Source organism: Myotis davidii, unplaced genomic scaffold (genome assembly GCF_000327345.1).
Source record: "Myotis davidii unplaced genomic scaffold, ASM32734v1 scaffold93, whole genome shotgun sequence".
In the NCBI taxonomy this organism is placed as follows: domain Eukaryota; kingdom Metazoa; phylum Chordata; class Mammalia; order Chiroptera; family Vespertilionidae; genus Myotis; species Myotis davidii.
Window position 1 is genome coordinate 4,273,359 of NW_006292095.1, and position 17,903 is coordinate 4,291,261.

Genomic DNA, 17,903 nt, shown 5'->3' on the forward strand with positions numbered 1-17,903 from the left:
TGCTCCCCACTGGCAAGTGGACATCCCCCGAGGGCTGCTGGGCTGCCAGAGGGATGTCTGATTGCCATCTTAGGCCCAATCCCCCGGGGAGCAGGCCTAAGCCAGCAGGTGGTCATCCCCTGAGGGGTCCCAGACTGCGAGAGGGCACAGTCCAGGCTGAGGAACCTCTCCCCACTCCCCCAGTTCACAAATATTTGTGCACTGGGCCTCTAGTGTATTTAATATTTCAGTATCTCCCATTCAGTAACTCCAAAAATCTCAAAACACATTTCTCTCTCTCCCCTTCCCTTCCTCCCCTCTTCCACCCTCATTCTCATTCTCATTTTCTCTCTCTCTCTCTCTCTCTCTCTCTCTCACACACACACACACATACACACACACACACATACACACATACACACACACACACTTTCACTGATATTGTCATATGCTTTTAGAGTAGAAGGCAGACTTATTCAAAATAAGGTTCTCTCAGTAAAAATTCAAAAATCTTTTCATAATTCCAAAGTACCTTAGCCTATGTACTCTAAAGATAAAGTAGATGCTAATAAGAAACATACTTGTCTCAAAGTCTTCCCACAATTATATTTTTTCTTTAAATGTAAAAATAATTACAAAACAAAGTAAAACCAGAACCCTGAAAGATTGAGTCATTTGGGCTCTAGGATAATCAGAGCTCAAAATGAGACAATTATTCAATTCTGTTCTGGGACTGTGAAAGGATATGATAACATAATTCCAATTGATCGAAAATACAACTTACACTATCCAAGTAGTTTGCTAAACGAATCATCTCTTCTCTCACTGCAGTCTGATTTCTCCCCATCATGTCATACTGAAAAGCAAGAGAGGAAAATCATTAGCACCAAAGTAATTTCAGAAAAAAATTTCTATAATTGTTTACAATGGAGATAAAAATCCAAATATTTCCTCTGAACCAAAAACTAAAGTAGCTAAACATTCACCAGCATTTCAATTTAATAAATCTAAAAGATACATTTCAGTGATAAATAGGAATAAGAGGAAACAGGTATCAGTGTAAAATGAGTAATGAAAAATATTGAAGTCTTCATTTTCGTTAAATTAGTAAAACTTTAAAATGAATTTTCTTCTCAATATTTTAGTCAATTTAATGAAAAAATATTTTCAAGCACTTCACAAAAGTAGAATATGAAAACAATCAAAATAAATAGATAAAAGAATGAAAACATTCTAAAGAATTTCCTGACTCCTTAAGCTAAAGACATTACCAATAAACCATCTCTAAACTCTGGGCTAAATTAATGAGAGGCTAACCAATGTTCACTAGTTGAAACATTATTTGTAAATAAAATACAATAGAGTAAATATCGCCCAGTGTGGCTCAATGGTTGAGCATTGACCCATGAACCAGGAGATCATGGTTTGATTCCCAGTCTGGGTATATACCTGGGTTGCAGGCTCGGTCCCCAGTGAGGGGCATGCAGGAGAGAGCCAATCAATGATTCTCTCTCATCACTGATGTTTCTATCTCTCCCTCTCCCTTTCCCTCTCTGAAATCAAAAAAACATATTTTAAAAAAATAAATCTAAATAACTATTTTATCATTATTTTCATATAACCAACTTAATAAATAATGGGGGGAAAATTTAAGAATGCATGTTTTTGCTATATGATAAAGGCATTAATATCAGAATATATCAGATCTTATCAGTTAGATACTTTATCATGATTCTCCTAAAATAAGGAAAATAAATTTGAATACATTTGACAAAGTTTAGTTAAAATTGAATCATTTTTATTTTGAACCATTATCTACTAGTATATAACAAATCTATTTAAAGAAAGTAATAAAGAAAAACATCTCAAATCTTTACTTTGGTCACTTATCCAGAAAAACATTTTACCCATTAGTTGGGACAACATTCATGCTTGTTCATAGTCCCTATCCTTTTCCCTTCTACCACTTAAGGGTAATGAACTTATAATGAGCAAATCTGAATATGTGTGTCCTTTTCCCTTCTACCACTTAAGGGTAATGAATGAACTTATAATGAGCAAATCTGAATATGTGTCTGTCTCTTAATAAATATAATTTCTCTCCCAAACTACACACAATAATGGATTTTTCAAGCCATGCAATTCTTCAAACTATCTCTGCAGTTTATAAGAAAGAAATTGCCAATCATATAAAGTTTCTACAAACAACTTTTCCATACAAATAACAAAGCTAGCAGCAAAAGTCAGACAAAATATTTCAAATAACCTGTTAAATAATATGGCAGCTATATCTAAATCTGAAAATCCTATAAATGCTGGAATAGATCCAGTAGTTTTCTTAGTTAAGCACAATTCTTTCTTTGTATGAATATGGAAAATCCCTGGTATTATCCTGAACAGTAAAGTTAATAATAAAAGCTTAGATGAACCACGCTTCTCTATTCCTTTCTAACACATGCCAGGATCTGGAAGTTTCTATCTCTTAAAGTGAGGTATAGGATAGCTGAAATTCTAGATAAATTTATTAGGCAACAAAGCAATAACTGATTAACTGCTTACAGTCCTTTGCAGTGGTCGCCAACCAGTGGTCCATAGTGGTCCATGAGGTCTGAAAGGTTGGCGACCGCTACAAGTCATCTGAAAAGGTCTCAAGACTCTGACAGGCAGTACAGTTTCATTAAGAAATTCAGTATGAGTAAATCACCCAAGAGAACAGGAAAAAAAAATCACTAGTAGAGAATGAATTCAGAGGTAGTCCTATTTGCTATATTTAGCTTCTGGTAGTATTATGAATATTTAGTATCTTAAAGGGGGAAAGCCATTTTTTATTACATTTCAGAAAAATCAATACAAATATATTAAATTGTATATTTCTTTCATGTGATGCTCACTTCTCATCTGCTTTTCCTGAAAAAGAAGAAAAACTGTCACCAATCCTACCCTTTCCTTGTCTACAACAATGAACAGCTCCACATAGCGGGTTTGTGGCAGCACAGCTCTTCTTCTCTGTCAAAAACACAAAACATCATAAAGGTTAAAAAAATAAGTAATAAAGCTTGATGATTTCATAGGTATTGATCCTGCCCTAATCTCTAGTCAATTATTTCATGTCTGCTCAAAACATCATAGATTTATTTTACATAACACATCCTAAAAAAAAAAAAAGAGAGAGCAAATAACATGTGTTGTTGCTTTTTTAATGACATCTGCTACCTTTACTGGATCTAAAAAAAATTCTATTTAAAAATAATGTAAGTTATCCAAGTTTACAAGGAAGAATTATTGATTTTCTAACACAAAAACTACACACACACACACACACTTTAATGAGAAATCCCATTATTATGTTGAGAATAAAAGAATATCCACTAATAACCGAGCGCAGAAGTGAGTAGCCTTTTAAAAGTTGCCACTTTTTAAAAAAAATGCATGTAAACGATAGAATAAGCTGAAATTTTATTTTCCAATGGTTAAAATTAAAAAGAACAGCACAGTAGTCAAGAGTAAATGGTTGAAGAGGTGATAAAAATAATGCCATAAATTAGTATGAGTTAATGAAAATATACTAGAAGAAGCACATGCCTCTTCCAACACAGCACATCATTTCATAGATAAAGGTTGACTACTCCTAAAAACATTTCAATCTAAGAGACCCTTGTCAAGAGGAAGCCAGGGTATCATAATGAAGACTCAAAACAGGGAGACAAGTGCCCCTGAAGTCATCTAATATAATTAAGGTTCTAAAGCCCAACCTCTCTGTTTCTCCAACCTAGAGCTCAAGAATCACCATTCTAGTTTGTAACAAAGGTATCCAAACAAAAAATCCCACTGCTCTCTGAAAGACAGTGTAATAGATTACTATGCAGCACTGATAAAAAGAAATATAATTACTGTTTAAGATTTAAGTCCAAGTTCCTAAAGCATACAAGAGCTCTACTGTATTCAATCTGGAGGCAGAAACTGCATATTGCTCATATTGTTATCCCCTAGTAATTGTCATAATGTCTGGCACATAGTTGGCAAAATCCAGCAACAGTATTTTTTTAATGCATAAATATGATGTTTTAAAACTTTAGTCTGTGTCCATCAATAGCCAAATGGATAAAGATATGGTATGTACATACAATGGAATATTTCTCAGCCATAAAAATAATGAAATCTTGCCATTGCTACAACATGGATGGACCTAGAAGGCATTATGCTAATTAAAATAAGTCAAAGACAAACACTATATGATTTCACTTAGATGTGGAATCTAAAACACAAAATATATGAACAAACAATATGGAAACAAACTCATAGACACAAAGAACAAATGATGATTGCCAGATTGGGGGGGCGGGAGGGGTAGGGGAACTGGTGGAGATTGGGTGAAAAAGGTCAATGGGATTAAGAAATACAAAGTGCCCAGCCGGTGTGGCTCAGTCGTTGAGTATTGACCTATGAACCAGGAGGTCACAGTCTGGTTCCCCATCAGGGCATATTGCCAGGGTTTCGGGTTCAATCCTCAGTAGAGGTGTGCAGGAGGCACCCAATCAATGATTCTCTCTCATCATTGATGTTTCCATCTCTTTTCCTCTCCTTCCTCTCTAAAATCAATAAAAATGTATTTTTTTTAAAAAATTAGTACAAGTTGCCAGTTCTAAAAAATACAGCATAGAGAACATGTGAATAATATTATAGTAACTAAGTATGGTGCTAGATGGGGATTAGGTTTATCAGGGTGATCACTTTGTAAGGTATAAAAATGTCTAATCACTATGTTGTACACCTGAAACTAATATAATATGTCAACTATAATTGAAAATGTTTAAAAACTTAAAAAAATTTTCAAAACAATTATGCTTCATTTTTTTATACAATAAAAATAACTTTTTGTAGTAAGCTGCAAAACAAAACAAAAAACAAAAACTTTAGTCTGAGCCCTGAAGAAATATATGATTTCCTTACTCGAAGCAGCTGAGTGATGCTGGGAGGCTCTTCCTCTTCGTCCTGGGTTGTTTCTGCTTCTGTGTCCTTGTTCGAAACCCCACATTTCAGAGGCTCTTTGCGGATATCATCCATTCGATAAAAGATGTGCTCAAAATGAGAGCTGTTTTGCAGGGGTTCAATCCCATAACTCACGTTCTCTATATGCAGCAATCCTCTAAGTGTTGTGTTACACACATACACACACACACACAATTTTTCAAGAATGAAGAAAAAAATACACAGGAAAAAAATTAGAAAACCTGAATTCAAGTCCTAGTTCTTAACATGTGTCAGAAAGAGTAGCATGGTATACAGAGAACTGTAAGTCGTTAGAGTCAGGCTGACCTACATTTAAAGCTAAAGGCTGTGACTTAATAGCATCACTTCCCAAAAGTTACTTAACATCTCAGCATGATTACTCTATAATGGAAGGCAGTAAAGGACAGTTGCTAAATGTGTGGGGTCTGGAGCCAGAGAACCAGAGTTTGAATCCCAAATGTTTCCTACTAGCTGTGGGACTCTCCCAAGTTATTTAACCTCCTCCTTTCTTTACATTCTACATAGGGTTGTCCTGAAAACTAAATTATTTAATAAATGCAAAATACTGAGAACATTGCCTGGCACTCAGTAACTTCTATAAGGGTTATTACTTAAATGGCAATAATCATAGCCATCTCATATTGTTGGTTTGAAAAGTAAAAGTAATATTTATTAGTTCAATCATGCAACCAACCAACCAGTGATATCATACTGCCAGGCCCTCAGAAAATGTAATTTTAATGTTATTATCATTTCACTTGACATGTGATACAATTTCTCCAAACCTCAATTTGCTCACCTAAACGTGGAGATAAGGAGCCCCTTTTCACAGTCAGTATCAGACTTAAGCAACAAAATGTAAGTGAAAATTGCGTAAACAAAGTGCTACAGAGATTTAAGTATATTTTATTTTCAGTGGCAAAAATTATTTAGCAGTCTCAAAAATGAGATTTTTTTTAAATATAAAAATCCACCAATTGTAATATTTTCCTAAATAAACATACCAAGAATGATATCTGAAACATAGCTCTAAAGACCTTTGACAACATTAAAGTAAAGCCTAATTCTGTTAAGTCCCCCAAAATTTGAAAACAGAGATAGGTGTACAGGGGTAAGAAATAGAGGAGAAAGAATTAATAAATAAAATTCCTTACCTGAGTCCAAAACAGTCACTAAGAGCAATGGATGAATCATAAACTCCTTCCACATAGCCCCGATAATGACAATGGTCCTAAATGATAAATACTGTATTATCTTCAAATACTGTTACTTTGTGGGAAATCATTGTAGAAATTATAGAGCTAAAAAAATTATTTAAGGTCAGTAAACTAAAAATTTTATTTATATTATTGACATCTCATAATATCACATGGCATTCTTTCGACCAGGGGTGGGCAAACTTTTTGACTCAAGAGCCACAATGGGTTCTTAAACTGGACCGGAGGTCGGAACAAAAGCATGGATGGAGTGTTTGTGTGAACTAATACATGTTAACACTGCTGCTGGTGAAGGAGCGGAGGGGAGAGCAAGAGAACCCTCCACTCTTTCGGCTCCGCGGGCCGGATAGAACAGCCGAATGGGCCGGATCCGGCCCGCGCGCGGGCCGTAGTTTGCCCACGGCTGCTTTAGACTATTTCAGATTATCTACTACCACCCTACATGTATACATATGTTTAGGCAGAATTCTAAAGAAAATAAATATAAATAGCTCTATCCCAATAACCTTTAAGCCTAGAAGCAGAAAAAGATAGTATGTCATTTTTAACATCTTATCATTTTAAATCACAGTCAATCCAAGAAACTATAGCAGCCAATTGACATCTAATACAGAAGAGGACCTTGTGACAGGCTAATGATGTCAACGGAGGAAATAAAAGCTCAGTATGTAGCAAAAAGAAGAGATTTTGATCAAATTATTTTCTTTTCTTCCTGTAGATATATTGATATATTATTAGTTATACATTCAGCCATCTTTAAAAACTAACGACCCTTTATCCTTAATTTTGAGCAAGAAATTGACCAGTGAATATAAGCATAATATTACTTATTAATATTAGACTTTTAGTACACAGCATAAAACAATCACAAAGCATTAAAAAGAAAAAAAGACAAAGGTGTGGATAAGGGAGACTTAGCCCTAGCAGACATTGAGACATATCACAAGGCCTTAATAATTAAAACAGCATGCTACTGTTGATGCATTAATTGAGAGACCAACCAGTAGAACAGAATATAAAGTCTCAAAATAGTCCAAAATATATATATATAACTTTTATGATAAAAGTGGCACCTCAAATCACTGTGGCAAAGATGTACTTTTAACAAATGGTGCTCAATCCACTGGTTAGACCTTGAAAAGGGATAAAATTAGATCCATGCCTCATACCATATATAAGAGTAAACTCCAAACAGAATAAGAATCCAAACATAAAAAATGAAACCATACAAGAACTAAACGAAAACATAAATGAATTCCTCTTTAATCTGCGTGTAGAAAAAAGGTTTCTAACTATCACTCGAAACCTATATGCAATAAAAGACTGATAATTTTTATGATATAAAAAATTTTTTAATATTCTACATGGAAAGAAACATCAAAAAACAAAGTCAAAAGATAATTCACAGACTGGGAGAAAATATATCAGAGATAAAGAGTTAATATCCTTAACTTATTTTAAAGTACTCTTAAACAATTGAAGGGGAAAGATTAAAACCCAATGAAAGGGGGCGGCTGGGGAGAGATCAATAGGGGAAGAAGGAGACTTATATAATACTTTAAACAATAAAGAATTTAAATTTAAAAATAAAAATTAAAAACTGGCCAAAGACATGAACAGATCATTGGTAAAGGAGGATATAAAAATGCCCTTACATATATGAAAATATTTTCAATCTCACTAATGATAAAGAACTCATGAGTCTGTGCTGATATAAGGGAAAACTCTTCCTTACAGTAGAAAGCAATGATGAATATAGAAGCACTGATGAAATTAGAAAAATCACAATTTTAATAACTGTTATAATAATAACTGATTCAGGCAAATACTAAACACTAAAACTAGTGGGTAAAATTTTGAGACGGTACAGGATATCTGTATCGTCTCAAAGTATCAACCCTAATATTAATTAAAGAGGTACAAACAGTAACTTTACAGAGGAGAAACATGGCAGACAACTCCTTAACCAAATGATAAATGTTAACATTGTCAATAATGGGGCTAATAGCAGCATCTGCTCACTGATTAGATACACTGAGAACCACTCAGTATCTACTCGGTGGGATTCCTGACAGAAGTACATAATCTGAATCTGATCATGAGTTAACATCAAACAAACTCAAATGACAGGACATTCTACAAAAAGTCAGACTATACATGTTGGACAAGGAGAGATAAGTATTTTCAGATTAAAGGAAACTAAAGAAACATGACTACTGAATGCAACACATGAACTTGTGTTGTCTTTCATTATTGTGTAGCTATTGATATGAACAAGACTGACTCCATCTTTGTGACCTTGATTTCTTGTTTGTTTTTCATGCTGTGAACTCTGACTAACCTCACTAGTTTCAGCCAGTATACCAAAGCCTTATAGTTAATAATTATTTGTGTTCTTTAAAAATTTACTATATAACCATAGAAATTCTTGGGCCAGAATGGCATGGCAACAAAGATAAATATCAAACTAGGTGCTAGCATCAATTGTAAGCAAGCATCCATCATAAGCCCATCAGGAAGTATGGTTTCTGGCACATACTGCATTTGTTGTCTCTTTGTCTCATCAATCATTAGTTCTTTAGCTATACCATTTAAAACATTTACTGCAACAACTGTCTGGTAAGGGAGACTAGCTGCACAGACTGTGGGGTTATCTCCCCTTCTATTCTATCCCTGTAAGTAACCTACCCTAGAATAATTTGTTATATTATGGAGTTGCCTGCCTCATTTTTCGGTCTCAAGATACCTTCTTGTTTTGGTGGCCATATACCTTCATTCCATCATCAGACAACTATCAAGGACATTATTGGGATAGTAGCCCCCCCCCAAAAAAAAATAAAATAAAATTAGATTGCTTCAATGTTAACTTCCTAATTTTGAGAATTGCACTATGGTGACCAAAAAAATTCCTTGCTTTTAGGAAATTTACATTGGGGAAATTTAAGGATAAAGGTATACCATGTCTGCAACCTATTTTAAAAGGTTCAGGAAAGCCTGGCTGGTGTGGCTCAGTGTTTGAGTGATGACTCATTACCGAGAAGTTATGGTTTGATTTCCTGTCAGGGCACATGCCCAGGTTGTAGGCTGGATCCGCAATAGGGGAATGCAAGAGGCAGCCAATTAATGATTCTCCTCATTGATGTTTCTATCTCTCCCTCTTCCTTCCTCTCTCTGAAATCAATAAAAACATTTTTAAAAGGTTTAGGATAAAATAAAGAAGAAAGAAATGATCAAACAAATGTAGTAAAAAGTTAACATTTCAAGAATCCTGGTGAAGGTACGCATGAATGTTTTATATTACTCAGGCAAATTTTCCTGTAAGTCTGAAACTGAGAAACAATTTTAAACAGTTACACACTAAACAGCATTGTACAACTTGTTCTTGTGTGGGGCAATTTACAACCACTAATGTTTTTCTTCCTAGTGTTCTGTAGTTATAGCTGTGATATTGCCTTCTTCTCACTAGAGGAAGAAAATAGTTTTTTATTACAGCTGAGGTAACACTTATAAGATAGTAATACAGTAACTGATAGCACTTGGAAATTAAATGTTTCTACTTTCAACTACAATAATAAAAGCTCTCTTATTCGATATCCAGCATTTGGTCATTAAATCTACCAACCTAATAGTATTTTTTTAATAACTTGCTTTTATTTTTTTTTATTTTTTTTTAATATATTTTATTGATTTTTTATAGAGAGGAAGGGAGAGACATAGAGAGCCGGAAACATCGATGAGAGAGAAACATCGACCAGCTGCCTCCTGCACACCTCCCACTGGGGATGTGCCCGCAACCCAGGTACATGCCCTTGACCGGAATCGAACCCGGGACCCCCCAGTCCACAGGCCGACGCTCTATCCACTGAGCCAAACCGGTTTCGGCAACTTGCTTTTATTAAGTCTTTCCAAAGCGCCCAATTTACTTTTTAACAAAAACAATAAACCATATTTTGTATGTGTAGAAAACATTTCATTAAATAGCATAGTGACAGTAAAGGTACGATTAGCATAAACAGATCTGGAAACACACAAACTCTACTACTAAAAAACTCAAAAACTCAACTAAAAAACTCAACTACTGGGAACAGAAGTACACTGAACTATTAGAGAATAGCCTACTAGCCACAAGAATTTAGTAAGCCTTGGGCAGCCAATATATCTTTAGAGGACACAAAAAGTATCAATTAGTTGGGGGGATAAATTAAAAGGCTTTCCTAATGCATTTGCAAGGGACTCTAAAGTTCTAAGATATAGTAATTTGGAGTTTATTTCACACAGCAATCCATATAAAGTGGTTATAAAACTTTGTTTCTTTGTAAAAAATTGTCTTGTGGAAGACATGATGATGAAAGCCACATAATTAGCTTTACAAATTACTTTAATATTAAATAACAGAATCATAAGGGAAAGCATTTAAGTTTTCTCAGTGTAAATTAATTGCATTTTATGGACAAAAATATATGTCATTATGATATTTGCCAATCTAGCCATATGCAAAAAAAAAAAGTACTAAAGTATTAATTGGTGTCTGAAATCTACAGACACACTTTCATCTATCTAAATAATCTATATATACAAAAGCTTAAGTGACTGTTACAACCAGTCGCTATGATGAGCACTGACCACCAGGGGGCAGATGCTCAATGCAGGAGCTTCCCCCTGGTGGTCAGTGAGCTCCCACAGTGGAAGCACTGCTCAACCAGAAGCTGGGCTCATGGCTGGCGAGAGTAGCTGTGTTGGCGGAGCCTCTCCCGCCTCTGTGGCAGCATTGTGAAGTGGCGGCAACAGGGCTTGGCCTCCTCCCTGGCCGCCTGCCACTTCGTGTTCACTACTATATCCCTTGGGGGATGTCAGACTGACAGTTTCGCCTGCGGGGATCGGGTGAAACTGGCAGTCGACATCCTCTGAGGGGTCCTGGATTGCGAGCGGGCGCAGGCCAGGCTGAAGGACCTCACCAGTGCATGAATTCATGCACTGGGTCTCTAGTATTCAATAACCAGAAATAAATGAAAAACTCCATCTGTTTTAGTTTGTATTTTTCAAACACCCAGAAAAGCACTTTAAGATAACAATGTTACATAAATTTCTAACTGAAATCTATTTTTAGCAGTTTTAAGCATATATACTTTCAATAGCAACAAAGAATAATGATATTGAGTTAAAAATTGTCAAAAATGACTTGTTCTAAGAATCTCACAAATATTAACTCAGTTAAGCCTCCTAATAACTCTATGAAGTAATTATTATTCCCATTTTAAGGTGAGGATGCTGTGGCACAAAAATGTCAAAGTAACTTGATCAGCAAATAAATGATAGAGCCAAGATTTGAATCCAAAGAAATCTCTCCAAGAAAAAAAAAAAAGCCTTTTGAGATCACTACTTTTGTCAAATGGCGGTCTTTGTCAATTATGCAGTCTTTGGCCTCATGCCTTAGCAATCTTTGGATGGATGATTGGATACATTAATGGATGGATGAATGATTTCTAATCTGGTTTATGCTATCATGTAAACTTAAGCTCCTCTACTAATTTGCGACTAAACAATGATAAATGAAACACTAAGATAAAAGAATCAGAAAGGATAGGGCTGTCAGCATTTCCTTAATTTTTTAAAAGCACTAATTAATTCAAAATAATTTAATTAATTAAAGACTAATTACTCTAAAGGGTGCTGCAAAAATGCATAACTAACAAAAACAATTCAAGCTAGCAAGATGTTACAAAGCTCAGGGGGAAAATAATACATGTTTAATGGGAACAAAGACTTCTTGTGAAAACTATTGCAAAAGAAAAAAATATACAATACTTACCTGCCAAAAAGCATTGTAAAACACTCTCCTCAAATAAAACTAGAAATGTTTATGCTCTACTTAAGTAACACATAAAGCCAAATTGACATCTGCCAATTTTTTCAAGTATCCCTGGCCGGTTCTGTCCTTAGAAATACTCTGTTCTCTGATGCAAAAGGATCACACCTCTTTAGGAAAGAATTGTTTCAATGAATAACTAGAACATCTAACAACAGCAAACCAGTGTTTGTTCTTAACAGTAATGGAAAATCAAATGGTTTAATAAAAGAGTAAGATGTGCTTGGAGATGGTAAATTTCAGCAAAAAAAAAAATCTACTTTCAAACTGTATCAAACTTTCCCCTTTCATAATCAGTAAGAATTATCATCAATAGAATGTTATTCTTCTGATCTTTAAGAAACAAACAAAAAGCACTTGACTATGAGTACCTGGAGAGCAGTAAGGTCCAATTTACTCTAAATAAATGAGTCCACTACCCCACCACTTCCAGGACAACATGTATTATCGTGTCAATGGTGACCCTTGAAGTTATGAGACGTAACAGTCCTGAGTACCTAAACAGAAGTCCTTTTAAAATTATTATTGTTTGAAATTCTGCTATAGGATCAAGAATAAAATATATTACCTGTATATCAGGATGGTCAGAGATCAGAGCCCCTTCCTTGTTATAGGTATAAACTACAAAATCTTTGGGCAAAAGGTCTCTGGAAGAGGAATAAAAACACCATTTAAAATCATTTTATGTATTTGCAACTAAGAACACAACTCATCCGACATTATTTCTAGAAGAGATGATCAGGAATAAAAACTTCCACCTGATTATTATTTTATTTAAAGAAGGAGCTACCATAAAGCTAAGAGCTTACAAATGGACCTGCATCTGAAACCATGTGCACACTTCCTCATAGAGAATATTAAGCTGCATGTTTGTTCTAATGGTCATAAAACGCTGGTTACAAAGTAATAATAATAACACAAATGTCCTTAATTTTTTCTGATACACCTCACAGGAAAAGTGTAAATTAGGTTATACAGTACATCATATTTCTAGAAGGAAAATAAGTGTTTCTACTCTTTCCTAACAAACCGCGGTAAAACACTCATTGCCTTCACCTCCTTAGTAAAGAAGCAAAATGTGTCCGTTGTTGGAGGAAACAAGTATTTCTGATTCCTGAAGCTTCCCTGCATGTTAAGGGAGCTCAGTAGTGTAAACCACATGTGGAAAGAGAGGTTTCTCTTTGTCAAAGAAAAATAATCAGAGATGCTTGTTAAAGGTGATAAGGCAGACTTGTATTTGGGGTCACCGTGATGAGTATAGGGAGCACTGACAGGACATTTCAGTGGGCAAGCAGAAATTTATGGCTAAGGAGCTGGGTGGGGTCAGTAAAAAGAAAATTACTCAGAGAAAACATCAAAGGGTGAGGAAGGCTCTGGCTAACCTAGCCTAACAGATTCTTACTGAAGACTGAGCAGGTTGATCAGGTATCATGTGAAGGTGGTGGAGGATGAGGAACCTGTTCAGACATTCAGAGTGATCAGATAACAAAGGGGATGGGGGTCTTGCTAAACTGATTTAGCAGGTTTCTTGCTAAAACTGGATTTCACAAGAAAGTGCGCCAATGGGCCTAGGACAGTGGTCGGCAAACCGCGGCTCGCGAGCCATGTGCGGCTCTTTGGCCCCTTGAGTGTGGCTCTTCCACAAAATACCACGTGCGGGCGTGCACGTACAGTGGGATTGAAACTTCATGGCCCATGCGCAGAAGTCGGTTTTCGGAAAGGAGATAGACGAAACAAGTATACAAGACAAGTGTAGATGGGAAAGTTGGAAGGGGTCAATCTCAGCGAACGTACCTCAATCAGATGGAAGACGTTTTTAGCAAAGGCCAGCTTAGGAGTACCCTAATTAAGTGAATAACAATGTACCTACCTATCTAGTTTAAGTTTAAAAAATTTGGCTCTCAAAAGAAATTTCAATCGTTGTATTGTTGATATTTGGCTCTGTTGACTAATGAGCTTGCTGACCACTGGCCTAGGAGAAAGTTCAGGAGCATGACTAAAGTTTGGTCAAGAAAACACTGTCATTTGCAGCAGAATTGGAGCAGCTCTGTTATCAAGCCCTTCTTATCTCCAGGAATGCAAAGAGCTAGCTAGTGGTATAAAATGCACCATTCTAAACACCCCTGGAGGCATCCAGGGCCTGCTTATCTATGTTGTTTAGAGATGGTTTAGCCATAAGCCTGACCTGAGCTATGTGACCAGAGTAATATAAAAGGTCCTCGCTGTAAACTTGTGCCTGGGCTCCCCGGGAAATCTGATGCTTCACACATATGTCAGTGTTTTGTTCAACTAAGGAAGGAACCTGGGGGGCTCTGCCTGGAAATTTTTGAACCCCTTGATGATTACTTGCACTTCACTTTTCCTGATGTATTTCTCCTTTACATTTATGAAGTGTGTGAGCTTGGGAGTGGCCTGTGGAGTCCTGAGTCTTTTCAATTATCCAACCCTGTTCAGTCATTGCACGATCCCCTCTTCTCTTACTCTCCCCAACACACACACAGCCTTTGCTCCCTCTTGAGGTGAATTTGAAAACAATAAACTGAGATAATTGGCTTTGCTCTCCCCTTCTTCCTTGCCGGAGTCCATTCATTGTCTTTACTGGCTGAGTTTAGACAGAGACCCCAAAAGCTAGTAACCTTTTAAGTCCTAGCAACATTGGCTGAGTTTAGACAGAGACCCCCAAAAGCTAGTAACCTTTTAAGTCCTAGCAAAGGTCAGGACTGTGCACCACCCAGTTAATCTAGGTAATAATAGTTGAAGCATCACCCCCACCTTAGTTCACTTAATTCCTTAGATACTTGTGTAGATCCTTGTTTATTGTTGATCAGATACTCTGCCCATTCCTGGAAATCATCTACTGATGAGCTAATCAGATACTCTGTATATTCCTGGAAATTGTCTGCTGATCTGTGTGTCATTGAAACCTCCTTACCCTAAGGGCTACTCCAGATCAATAAAAGATTGGAGCAGCCTGAGCATCCGTGGAAGTCCTTCGGGACTTGCCCGCCTGGTCCCCCAATATTGCAAATCATTTCTCTCTCATTTGTTGTGCGGCTCCTCTTTCAGATACCGAACCCTACTCCACACAGAACGTGGAGGGAGTCTTACATGACACTTCCTCATGGAAGCCACTGCCTGCCCAGTGACAGCACAAATTTCATGATGCTTGTGCAGTAGAACGCTTCCGAAAGCTTCTCTGTCTGAAAATATCTGTCACTACCTAAAATTCTGTCAGGGAGACTCTGACTCTAACTAGAAAAGAAACCTATACACTATTAAAAAAAAAATTACTGAGCAAATGAATTTCTTACTTGTTCCTTTCCAAGTGGATAATATGCTCTTTTCCTTCAGCTTGAATGACATAAGATACCTAAAGGCACAAAGATGAAAAAAAGAACAATAAAACACCATCTTATAAATTACTTTTCAACAACAGGTATTTATAAGACACTGGAAACTTCATCCTCAATGAAAATAACTGACTTGAAATTGTTTTACAGAAAAACCTTACGTCTGCTCAAATAATAAAAAATAATCTGACCATCCCTGCCTTCCTTTAATAACTTACTGTGGAAAATTACCTGCACGTTTATCTAAAATCTTCTTAAATTCATTTAGAATTGAGCTATAACTTCAGGAATTATTTTTGTTAAATACATCCATGTATTATCTACAGTATAAAGTAGTTCTTCCTTTTGTTTAAATGACATAAATTTCTTAGATTTAAGCAACTATCCCTAGTTCTAGTTATCTGAAAGTTGAAAAGAAATACTGAACTCTTACAATTATATATCTTCACATGATTTACCACATTTCCTCTATTTTAAAACACATTTTCCCCCGCATATGAACATCTGTGAAGTCAGGATGCATCATACAAAGGCACAGAAATCTGACTGGTAGCACTCTGTTTCTTTCTTAATTAGTGGTACATTAAATGACAGAAGGCCTTACCATGGATGGCATCTCAGAGACAATGAACAGAGATAAGGTAACCTGCGCTTACACATCCTCAAGCTCATGGGATCCTCTTCACACCTCAAACAACCCTGAAACAACTTCCCCTGGCAACTCACCAGTTCATTAGCCAGAAGTGTTTAGTGTGATTGCCAGAACCAGGAGATTCAACTTTGCCTCAACTCTTTAACAAAAGAGAAAACCAGGGAAGGACTCAACAAACATAATATTATCAGAAGTGTCCTCTTATGTTCCCTACTGTCTGGACTCTAAGTTAACATCTTGCCAAGAAATGGCATGATTCCCTCTCCTAGGGTACATCAAAGTCTGACTTCCAGGCCCAGACTAAATTCCAGATCCTAGCATTCTACTTCCACATCCTGAGCGAAAACCTGAGAAGTCTCTGTGATCTACCTGGATCTCCGCTGAGAATCAAAAATATCAAGCTCCTTCCATCACCACAGTTTTGGGGTATGCCTTTCTTTCCTTTCTGCTCTTGGCCAGTCATCTGACATAAAAACGTCCCTCTCATCTCCACTGAGAAGAATTCTAAGAATCAGAATTGTTTCTTCCCCCAAATAGCTGGTCATTCCCTCCCATCGGGTCTTCACTCATGGGTCATCTTCTCCAGAAGGCTTCCCCAAACTGTACTACTAAAAAATATAAACCCTCCCACCCCACCCCTTATCCCTATTTCTACACTCCTTATTTTTCTTTCTGCTTTGAATTTTCTCCAGTGTACTTATTACCATTTTCAGTAATCTGTATTCTTAACTTCTATTATTTGTTTATTGTCCCTCCCTAAAATGGAAGCTCCATATGGGATTTGATTTTTGTCTGTTTTGTTCTCTGCCATGTCCCCAATGCCTAAACAATGCTTCCACGTCTCCAAATATTTTGGGAGGCACATAAATGACATTTATTATTATCACAAGCTACCTGTGCAGTACTAATATGGAGATTAAACTTACTTTTGAGTAAACATTCCCGATATGAAATATATGCATGTAACACACTACTATTCTCCAGTGCCCATGAAAACATAGTATGAAGTATTTTACGTCTCACAAACTAAGGGAGAGGTTACTTATTGTTATTTCAACAAGATCACTGCAACCATCATCAGTAGTTAAGGGTTAGAAATCTATGTAATCAGCTTCCTACTCTGGTCTAAAACTTTATTTAACTATTTCATTCTGTTATGTTTCAAGTTGACCATTTTGTCTTTAAAAGAAATTACCGAGGATCAATATGTCATTTTTACTAGAATAACATCCAATAAACATCAGTGCCATATGTATGGATCTGCACTAATCTTTGGCCAATATTTACTCACTGAACCAATCCTCCTGAAAATAACACCTTTGTCTTAAAAAAACAACATAAATACATACATATTTCTCAAGAGACAACCTACCTGTTTTGAGTAGGGCCTACGGGCTTCTCTTCGTTCTCTAGTTAATCTCCAAGGAGTTATAATTTCATAAGAAGAGAGATGTGAGGTCTGTTGAAAGCCTACAGAATAGGGAGTAACAAACATTATATAACAAGTGAACCTGAAAAACTACATGGTACTAAAATATAATAGAATTCAAATGCTGAATGTTCAAATTAGAAAACTCATTTGACATTTCCATATTAAAATATATACATACTAAAGGTCTTATGCACGAATTCATGCACAGGTGGGGTCCCTCGGCCTGGCCAGCAATCTAGGCCTATCGAGGGGCCAGCCAGACAGGAGGAGGGACCATGGGAGGTTGGTCAGCTAGGGGGAGGGGCCATGGGAGGTTGGCCGGTGGGGGGAGAAGAGCTACGGGAGATTGGCTGGCTGGCCCTCCAATTGGGGTACATGGAGGGGGGTCAGCTGGCTA

At 36.5% G+C, this 17,903-nt stretch overlaps 1 protein-coding gene across 1 annotated transcript in view; it reads right to left on the reverse strand.

Annotated features, from left to right (window-relative positions):
• The window catches only part of ADAM9 (ADAM metallopeptidase domain 9), a 110,307-nt gene that overhangs the window by 76,372 nt on the left and 16,032 nt on the right, over window positions 1–17,903 (reverse strand). Inside the window, 7 exon segments of the mRNA XM_006765559.2 lie at window positions 764–835; window positions 2,920–2,985; window positions 4,930–5,125; window positions 6,144–6,220; window positions 12,641–12,719; window positions 15,384–15,442; window positions 17,447–17,544. Of these exon segments, the coding sequence (XP_006765622.1) occupies window positions 764–835; window positions 2,920–2,985; window positions 4,930–5,125; window positions 6,144–6,220; window positions 12,641–12,719; window positions 15,384–15,442; window positions 17,447–17,544 (647 nt within the window).